This window comes from Stegastes partitus, unplaced genomic scaffold, assembly GCF_000690725.1.
Source record: "Stegastes partitus isolate 25-593 unplaced genomic scaffold, Stegastes_partitus-1.0.2 Scaffold783, whole genome shotgun sequence".
In the NCBI taxonomy this organism is placed as follows: Eukaryota; Metazoa; Chordata; class Actinopteri; family Pomacentridae; genus Stegastes; species Stegastes partitus.
In genome coordinates this window covers 348,152-359,021 of record NW_007578514.1, presented here as the reverse complement: position 1 = coordinate 359,021, position 10,870 = coordinate 348,152, and the positions used below count along the sequence as shown (strand labels likewise).

General features: G+C 47.2%; 1 protein-coding gene across 1 annotated transcript in view; it reads right to left on the bottom strand.

The window, feature by feature from the left end:
- plekhg4 (pleckstrin homology domain containing, family G (with RhoGef domain) member 4) overlaps positions 1–10,864 on the bottom strand; it is a 52,258-nt gene extending 41,394 nt beyond the window's left edge. The window contains exon 1 of the mRNA XM_008292084.1: positions 10,850–10,864. Within this exon, the coding sequence (XP_008290306.1) occupies positions 10,850–10,852 (3 nt within the window). The 5' untranslated portion in view covers positions 10,853–10,864. The remainder of the gene's footprint in view (positions 1–10,849) is intronic.
- Positions 10,865–10,870: the final 6 nt, after the last annotated feature.

Genomic DNA, 10,870 nt, shown 5'->3' with positions numbered 1-10,870 from the left:
GAGGAGGAGGAGGAGGAGGATAAACCAATTAGTTAAACTGCAGAAAATCAATAATTGATCGTTTTATCACTTTTCCAGAAAACCTGTCAAGCTGGTTGTATCTGGTCAGCTGTGAGACTTGACTGATCTGCAGACGGATCAATAAGGAAAACAATCAGCATGATCAGCTACACACTGAGCACCTGATGAACTACCGCTGACTGTATTTCCACATTTTAAACAGAACATTCATACATGAGCCGATCAAACTGATCAATCAGAAACAGATGATCGGCTGCTGGAGGAAACGGTTCCATTGATCAGCAGCTACATGAGCGGCTGATCAGCTTCATCAGGTTAACTTCAGTTATTACAGCCAGATGCTACTTGTGATTCCGTCTTGGTGAATCCAATGTTTAGGCGTCAGTCTGAGTGAAAGCAGCGTCTGAGTGTCCAGATGGAGACGAACTCATCTGATCTCTCAAGTTCTGCTGGTTTCCCTGAACAGCCAGACGCTCCCTGGAGGGCCATGACTCATCCTCCCCACTGCTCAGCGGATGGAAGAACCAGTTGTGGGTGTGGAGGAAGGCGAGGCAGGTAACAGGCTCACATCACGATACTTAAGCTTTGAACCAGTCTGACCGATCACAGACCGTCACCATCAATACGCCGCCTGTATCTGCTACACAGACCCTGATTGGCTGATATCTGATTAGACGTCCACTGTGACCCGCTGCCTCCATAAAAGGGGTCAGAGGCTCCACAGAGCAGAGGCCGCAACCTTTTTAGGAACCAATCAGAGCGACACAGCGAGGGGGCGGGCCTATAAAGACGAGGGACCCCCAGGGGGCGTGACCTCTGACCCCCCTTCACAGGTCCCCCAGCTGTCAGCCGAGAGATAACTGGACACGGACAGACGTGACATCACAGCGGCGTGACATCACAGCAGCTGTTTAAGTGAATCCCCTTACAGATGTCGACATCGCTGGGACCAGTCCGACCAGCTTCCACTGGTCCCAGCTACTGGCACCACTGGTTAGGGACACACACTGGCACTCTTCTCCTGTTGTGTTGTCTCCTGGACCAGTACCAACTACTGGTCATCAAAGCACCGATAGCTGACATTCATTAAATGTTCCATAGCAGCCAAAACCTTCTTCTTCAGAGTCTCTCTGTTGCTGCTCAAGTGCATCTGCAGGTCAGCAAGCTGTGAAATGAAGGTTTTAATCAGAGGACATGGTTTTCTATCAGACGCACGGCTTCTGTACATCAGCCTAAACAAAAACCATCACACTTCTCTTTTCGCATCAGGCAGCAAAAGCAGCTGAGCTTGATGCGTGATTTCATATCACAGTGTTAATGACAAACAGCTCAGAGACCAACAATGTGTTTACAAAAGGTCCGAAAATGTGTCCTAGTGAGGGCTGGTCCACATCAGCCAGTCCTGGTTCTACTGTTAGAGTCACCTGGTTCATCCACCTGCTGGAGGAACACAGACACACCTGCTGAATGTCACCAACTACATGTTAAATCACAAACGGTCACCTTTCCTTTAGTAATTAAACATTAAATGCACCAGTAGCAGTACCAGTACCAGCCGCTGGTGCTGACACCCTGTCTGTCAGCTGATCTTAATCCACATTTAAAAGTTAACAGAGAAATTCTACTTCATAGTTTGTCTCTTTCTGTTTTTGACTTATTATAAGAGATGCTGAGATTTGTTCTGACACCAAACACTGAGGGCACACGACCAATCAGCTGTTTGTGACATCATCAAACATGGCCGACACCAGCCGACTGACAGAAACATTCCTGAACACCTCTCTGCATATTGATCTCAGTTTGGTTTGTTGCTTCTTCTTCTTCTACTGTTTATCACAGACTAACTCACATTTTCTGTTTTGTATTTTTGTGTCAGACATGTTTCCTGTGAAGTGTGACACGCGTTGCGTGTCCGATGTGTTTCCTGAGCAGACCTGCTTCACTGCACATGATTTACATCCGACACATGATGCAGCAGCTCCACAGCCTCTGATCTCTGCATCCAACATGTTGCTCATGTATTTATACCCGTCTGATGTGGGGAGTCCTGGCAGGAGGAACACTGTTCACACAGACATGCAGCTGTGAACCTTCAGTGCAGATGTTTTCCGCAGAAACACCAACAGACTGGAGTCCAGCAGTCAGTCACCCTGAACGTCCTCCCGGTACATCAGCACATATATGCAGCATGAAACACATGTTTGGCAGCTCGTGTTGTTGATTGTGGCTGAGAGATAAAACCAGATCCTGTTTTGTGTTCTCCTGTGTTGCAGCGATGCGGCGAACCAACGACGGTTCAGCTCCAAACAGGCTGCTTGAAAAGCCTTTAGAGTTCTGATGCAGGTCGACCTGAACACCTTCAGACAAATGCTTCAGAGACAGTCCATGAAAACACCTTCTGACCTGCTTAGAACCAGCTGGTTCTTTATCTACAGAACCTTTATGATGTTTAATGAAGTTCTGCCTTCAGACTGTGAATGTTCCAGAGGTCCAGGTCCTTCAAGTCCACAGAGGAGGGTCCACATTGATCACTTTAATGGACTTTTTCCATCATTTCTGAGCCTCAGAACTTCATCAGAACAGCAGATAGACACATGACATTTAGGAGGAAGAACACATCTGGGTTCTGGTAGAACCTGACACCAGATCAGTTCTACATCCATCCAGGTGTCACAAACAAGGCAAACACAGGTGAATCCTGTCTACAGATGGTTCTGGTAGGTTCTGCAGGTAAACGGTCCTTCCATTGTCTAGAACTGGTTCTGACCAACCACCATCACACATGCTGATATGAGCCTGGAAAGTTTACCCAGAATGCACTTTGTAAAGTTTCCTATGGTGACTGATCAGAACCAGAACCACATCCAGGGTACCAGTGATTGTTTCTGTGACTCTATGTCATAGACATTAGACTGGTACCACTATGAGACATCCCATAATACTGATGCTACCAGCTGCTCACAGAGGACATGAGCAGAACCAGGTCCAGTGTTCAGACTGAGACACCTGGGACACCTGAGAACCCAGATGTGTTCTTCCTCCTAAATGTCATGTGTCTATCTGCTGTACTGATGGACCTGGACCTCTGGAACATTCACAGTCTGAAGGCAGAACTCTGGTCAGTAGATAAAGGTGCTGCAGATAAAGGCGGGAACAGGCTGCAGAACCTCTTGGTACCAGCTTCACACGGCACTAACACGATCAGGCGACCTGCGATGAAATGTTTGCGGAGGAATCTGACTTGACAGATTAGACGAAGGCTCACGAACAGAGTCGACCTCTGTTTTCTGAATTATTACCAGCGGGTCGAGGCTCACAGGTAACACGAGTCCCGTGTGAAAAGCACGTCTGTCTCAGGAAGCCGTGTCGTTTTCATCTGCTCTCACTGTAATTCACTTCTGGCTTCCTATGAGGATGAAGCGTCTTTGTTTTCATGCAGCCTGTTTCTTTAATATGCTGTGACCTGCTGCAGCTTGTTCCACACGTTCTCCCCACAGGGATCATTGTTTCATCGCTCTGATCTTATCTCTGCAGAATGCCTTGGCCCTGACAGTGAGCTGAGCAGAGAGGATGCTGGGAGACGTACCAGGCAGCGATGCTCTGCTGATAACAGAATACTACAGATGCCAGCTCTGTCAGGACACATCCTCATGAAGCATGAAATCAGAGCTCCTCTAGTCCTCATCGTCTAACTGGTCAAACACCTTCTTAAGCTCTATTCAAGTCAATTGACAATAAAAGTCATCTCACAGCATCTCACATGACGAGGTGAACACCTGACGAATCACACACAGAGAAACCAGATGATCCAGACGTTCTGTTGGATTCTCTCTGGGTTGTTCAGTGTTTACAGGTGACTGGCTGCCAACAGCTGTTGTCAGTATTCAGACCTTTTCTCCACAAACATCAATACCAGGCAGCTGGAGGCGACTGAAGAGCACCTTCTGAACTCTACAGCAGCTTTTACAGAGTTTCATATTCACACTACTGCACTATTTTACTTGGACTTAACGTTTGCTGGGACTAACTGATGTCAACACGTCATCTGTGTTTCTGCATTTAGTTCAAACCGATGGACAGGAAGTGGAGTTTAAGCTTTACAACCAGCAGCTTGTGCTCCAGCTCAACAACCAACATGTGGATCATGTAGAAGCAGCAGCTGACCGCTCTGGGTTGTACGCCTCCACAGTTCTGGATCTGTGTGTGTGTGGCTCTATTGTATTGCATTTCTTTTCTTTTCTTTTCTTCCTGTCACTGTTATGTGCTCTTTCCTGTATCTGTACAGCTGCAACAAGTGAGTTTCCCATTTGGTGGTAAAAAATAAAGTGAATCTGCTCTAATCTAATCTGATCTAATCTAATCTGATCTGCTCTGATCTGATCCGATCCGATCGATCTGATCTGATCTCCTTGTGGTTCCTCTGTGATGAAGCTGTGGATCCTAATCTGTTCTAATGCTCTGTACATGGCAGTAAAGCAGCACAGAACCCTCCATGGTGGTTTTTAAGATGCAGCAGGAGAAAAGCTTCCTCCGTCCACACCAGAACACCAAACCAGAGCCAGTGTTGTTTCAACAGAGAGCTGAATGAGTCTGTAGTAAAGCAACGGTCTGTTGTCTTTGTTTCTGCCTCCTGTGGAGTGTTTTCACAGCAGTTCACACCTTCATGAGAGCAGCTGAGTCCCACACAAACAAACTCCCAGCGCCAGAGGACACAAAGCGTCTGAGCCTGATAGCGCCCAGCGATGACCTTGACTGGCAGCAGCTTTCTAACACAGGAGATTAGATTTGAGGGTTTCTCACAGTGCAGAGCTGACAGGAGTCTGAATGCTGCTGAATAGGCTCAACCCAGCTGTGCTGTGACGCCTGAGTGGAGCTCCAGAGGAACCACATCTGATTTAAGGGCTAATCTCCACCACTGAGAGCCTCAGAGGGCTGAACAGGCTGAACAGGCAGGTCTCTGAGAGGTGGAGCTCAGGTCATCTTCCTCCTGATCCATCCTCAGACCGTTTAACGCTTCACTTTGATGGTTTGACAGCAGCCAGACCAAACCTGCACCTCCGTTCACTGCTGATGGTCTGAGCAGAAACATCACAGCTGCATCTTTACATCCTGAAGGACGGCAGCAGCCTTAACCTCTGAACCCAAACACGCCGGCAGGGTCGTCAGGCCCGCTGTATTTAAAAGAACCACCGACAGCTTCCATTCATCAGCCAGACACTACAAACACAGGATCTGTCCATCAGTCCCTGAACTGATCCTCTGATCCATCCTTCAGGACAACACCCACATCAACACTTCAGCTAGGATTCAGTCATGAGCTTCACGTCTCATTAAGAAGGCTCCAGAAACAAATCAGTTAAACCACATCATGTAAGAACCAGAACTTTCCTCCTCCTGGTTCTGATCCTGTAGGACCAGAACCTACTGGATCAATGAATAAATGCAGCATGGATCAGAACCAGAGAACAGAGGAGCCAGTTGGTGGAGATACATTCAGCTGATGGAGGAACATCTTTCTACAGCTGAGGAGCAGAGCGGAGAGGAACAGTCTGGAGACATGGAGATAGTTCAACATCTGAGAAGATGACATTAAAAACTTGGTAAGATGTTGGATGTTTTGATTTTATATTTGTACAAACAGTTAATGTAGGTGTCTTACTTTCTTCTGATCTGTGCAACTAACAGTCGTTCTGCTCAGAAGACATCTCTGCGTCCTCTCTCCTTACAGTCATGTTTGTAAAGTTTCTAACGAATCAAAGAAAAATCTTCCCTTTAGAGCAAAACCTAAGTTTCATATTTGCAGTTTCAGTTTGTTGTTTATTTTCCGACACCATCTTTCTGATTCCAGATTTAAATCCTCATTGTTATCTATTTTACTTTCTGAAAACACAAGCTGTGACGTAGGTTGGAAGCTCCGTGAATAACTGATCACGAGAAGGAAATAAATCTGCCGTGGGTGCATTCCTGAAGTCTGCATGTGCAGCCGGTTCCAGTTCACTGTGAAGGAGGTCAGCTTCACCGTCTTCTTCTTCACAGTGTTAAATTGAGGCGGCGTCGTTTTGGTGGGGGGTTTCCCAGGCAGGGCTGGGGGGTCGAGGTTCAGGTTTCAGGAGAGAAGATGAATCCTGAGGATCTGCAGAACAGTGTTTCTTTGTGAGCCGGACTCTGCGGTCCGCCTGGTCCAGTACCACCCCGACCAGTCTGGAGACATTCAAGCTGCTCTCACTGACATCTGACCCGTGAAAACAGCTTCCATCAGGACTGCTGCCGAGTGGGTCAGTGTGTTAAACATGATCCACATGCTGAGCCTCAGAGACCCGAGCGGCCCTGATACAGAATCCACAGAGATCCCGACTGCACAGACACACCGACACCAACAGGAACTATAGATGGAAGCTAACTTGAATGCTCAAGTCCTCACCGTAACAGGATGATTCTGGTGTCCACAGAAAGTATTCATCCACCTGGACGTTTTACCTGTTCATTGCTTTTCTGAACCACGGTCAGTTCAATTCAGCTGCTGGACAACAACTTACACACAGAATCTCTGATGTCAAAGTGAAAACAGACTTCTAGAAAAGAATACACAATAAGTGACAGCATAAGTATTCACCTCCTTCACTCAGTATATAGTAGATGCACCTTTAGCTGCAGCTTCACCTCCTTGTACTGATGGAACTGTTCAGACTGTCAGGTTCCACAGGGATCATGAGTGAACAGAACTTTTCAGGTCCAGACTCCAATTCTCAGCTGGACTGAGGTCTGGACTCTGACTGGGCCTCCAGAACTTCACCTTGTCTTCAAAACATTTCTGTGGAGCTTTGGCTGTTTGCTTCGGCTCATTGTCTTGATGGAAAACAAGTCTTCTCCACGTCTCAGTTCTCCTGCAGACTGCATCAGGTTGTCCTCCAGGATTTCTCTACACTCTGCTGCATTCATTCACCCTCGACCTGTACAAGCCTTCCAGGCTGCTGCTGAGGAGATCCCCACATCATGACGCCGCCACCACCGTGCTTCATCATGACGCCGCCACCACCTTGAACTATGAACAGTCTCTCCCATGTCAGCTGCTGTAGCTTATAACTCCTTCAGGAATCACAAGTGTCTATGACTCCTCTGAAAATTAGGGCTGGTCTGAATAACAAGTTCTGATTTTCGGACATTCGGTACCAATTAATGACGAATATCCCGAATATCATGTGGTGGTGGCGAGTGACTATTTCCGACGAGGGGGGGGGTTGCGCATTGAGGCTCCGACGGGCTGCAGGGGGCTACTGAGACCAGCTTCTGTGTTTGGGTTATCGGTGACGGCTCTGTTTCCGTGGCGGTGGTGGGGATGTTCGGAGATCAAGTTTGATATCCCGATTCCAGCACAGCGAACGAATGGTGGCTACTCGGGTCCAGCCCTACTGAAAATAACTTACTTTTCTTTTTCTTGCTGGAGTTCTTGGAGTGTTATCTTCTTGTCAAATTCAAAAAAAAAATAGCATGGTTCACTGTTGAAAAGCAGTGAAAGAAAAACTGCTTTTTATAGGCACCATAGAAGAAGAACTCGTCCTGTGTTTGACTACTCACAGTCTAGTTTCCTGACGACAGACGGCACCTGAACGCTCCCTGAGTGTTGTTCTGAGCTGCTGTTATGAGTGTAACCTCATCAGAGCCTCCATCCGTCAGTACGAGGCTATTATCCAACATTCCTGCAGCCCCTCCGTCTCCTCACCCAGCAGCCCCTGGACGAGTCCAAACATCTCTGATTTACAGTGTCAGAGGAAGAGCCTGAACATGTCGTCCTCTTCTGTTTGTAAGAGGTTAAATCACTTTGTAGTTCTGATCCACTTTCTCCTCCTGCAGCAGTGGAAAACACTCACAGAGCTGCTGCAGACTGCTGCTGTTTCATCACAGCAGCTGTTTACAGTCTAAACTGAATCAGTGATGTTTCCTCAAAGTGAAACCAAACTCTGACAAACAGACCCTGTGTCATCAATGATCAGCTGGTAAAAGCAGAAAGCCTCGTAGCAGCCTCCTCATGTGACCCTGCAGGTATGTGGGCCACAACACCGCTGATGAGAAACTGACACCAGGTTCTGGTTTATATCACTAAACTGAATTTACAGTCGGTGCAGAACATGAACTATGATGCAGTGTATTCTGTTGATCACTGCTAACTGTACACGGTTCGGCTCCACCTGACATCTCTGGACCTGAACATCTCATCCTGCCGTGAAGCTGTGACTCAGTAACTCACTGCTGCTTCTCTTCACATCCTCCACCGGTGACAGACCACTTCAACATTCAGACGATGTTTTTATCTTCTCTCATACTATTCCATAACTTATTGTTTCTCTAAATTGTCTTGGACGTTCTGTAAAAAACACCATCTTGTCTCAAATATTTTATCTGTTTATGCTGCTTGTCTGTGGTCGTATTTACACATTGAATGTGTTTTCATCATTTGTCTGCTCTGACGTTTGTTGTACCCTGAAGCCCTTTGTAACTCTGTTTTCCCAATGAATGAAGTAGGTATGACTCGTGTTCCTGATGTGTATGTTCAGTCCGGTATCAGCACTGCGTCCTCATCAGACTCTGAGATGTGACGTCAGTCCTCCAGCAGAGCGCCTGCTGAAGGTCAGCGAGGAGGTGAAACACAATAAAGCAGCCAGTCAGAGGTCATTCATAAAGCAGCAGCAGCAGCATTAACCTGATGAGGTGCAGGCGAAGGCTTACAGCAGGCTGGTGTCTCTGAAGCCTCAGCCATCAGTCAGCTGCAGAAACATCTCAACGGTGTAACAACAATTTACTGTTAATTTACAGATGCTCTGCTTTGGTAAATTACAGATCGTATCTTGTAAAATCACAAAAAAGGTTCTGAATTGAATGAAGTAATAAACTGAAGAAAAAAAAATGTCCAGAGCTGTAGATTACTCCATAAAGATCCTTATGACTACAAATAGTCGCTGGTCTTTGACAATGAGTGACCGTAACAGACTGTTCTACTGCGTTCAACTATAAATATCATCATCATACAGATATCTGCCGTTGTGCTCACTTCTTACACGTCTAAACGTGACAGATTCCAACGTTTCACCCGTTTTCCGGCACCCTTTGTGCTAAATTGTCCACACATGGAGGACGACGACGAACAGCCGAAGCTCGACTTCATCACAAAGCTAAACTGACGACAACAGCTGATCCACAACAGAGACAGGAAGTCATCTGCAGTCACTGGGATCACAGACTCACGGTCTGAGTTCCATCAGCTCTCAGCTGAGCAGGTTTTCACTGTTTACTCAGATCACATAGCTGCAGATTAAACAGCTCAAATGTTGGTAAAAACTCTCTGAAGATGTCAGATTGATGTGGATCATATCCAGCTAGTCAGTAAGTGTTTTAGAGTCTCACTGGTTCTCAGTCAGAGCAAAGCCACGAGCAGCCTGCAGACACACACCACTACATTCATCCATCCACATTAGGAACAGCTTCACCATTTCAGTGACTCCATTCAGATACGACTGAACAAAAGGAACCAGGGACCTCTGAGTCACCGACACCACGAGCTGAGTTCTGGTTCTGTTTCGACACTCCAACATGTCTGAGCTCGAGTCCCTGACCAACACGTCACCTTCACATCAACACACCCAACCACACGCCGTCTCCGTGGAAACGCTTCATCCTGCTCAGGTGTGTGCGTGTGAGTCACACTGACGGAACAACAGCCTCCACTGTTACCTGAGCTCACCTGGTGCATTGTGGGAGACGTCCGGGCTGAAGCCGTATTAGACAGACCGTTGCTTTATAAACTGACTGAACTCATTGTGTACTTGTAGAACGCGGTGCCAGCTGTCAGAACGGGTGCAGGATGGCTTGTTCTGGGTTCCACAGCAGAACGTCTTCTCATAGACCAGCTGGTTTACAGAGAACCTGACTGAAGGTCAACACGTCTGAAACCGTCTCCTGCTTCCAAGGACAGTTTAACCACAAGTCCTGAGCCCAGCGCTCCTCTAGCTCACCTCACAAGGTGACAGCCTGTTGTTTATGACTCTGATCAGAGAACCAGTCCGACCCAGTCTGCAGCTGAACTCCATCTGGATCAGGTTTTGAGGGAAACATATCTCCTGCTGGATTAAGTTTGCTGGTGACGCATCAGATACGGTTCTAATAAACCATCCTCCGTTCGTTTCACTGCTTCACCCTCTTTTCAGCCAATCATCATACATGAGACTTATCACCACGGCAACCCAGGAAGTGCAGGAAAAGCTTCAGACGGGTAGAGAACGGGTCATATTATAACCCAAACCCAAACCCAACCAGAACACGAACAACAAGGTCTGATGTTGCTCGCAGAACCAGATCCAGTGGTACCAACTCCTCCATCTTCTCATCCGGCCTCTTCCCTCAGACCGGAGCTCTCTGAAACACTTCTACCAGAACCAGAACCAGCAGAGAAACCTGCTCAACATCTGGACTGGTTCTGTGGAAATACTCTGACCAGTCAAACGTCCCTCTGGTTCAGAACTTTTCTGCAGGTTTTAACTGCATTTGATATTTTTTACAGTGTGAACACACACACTCACACACTCACACACTCACACACACACACACACACACACACACACACACACACACACACACACACACACCTCAGGACACATGTTTGAAGAATTGAAAAATACACCTTAATGGAAACACAACACCAACCGCTGACCCCTCCCCCAACACAACAACCTGGTCTCACAAACACACACTCGCACACACACACACTCGCGCGCACACACACACACACAGTGTAGCAGCATGTTAAGGTGTGTGTGTTGTGTGTGTGTTGTCTCACCATGCTGTGTGTGTTGTGTGT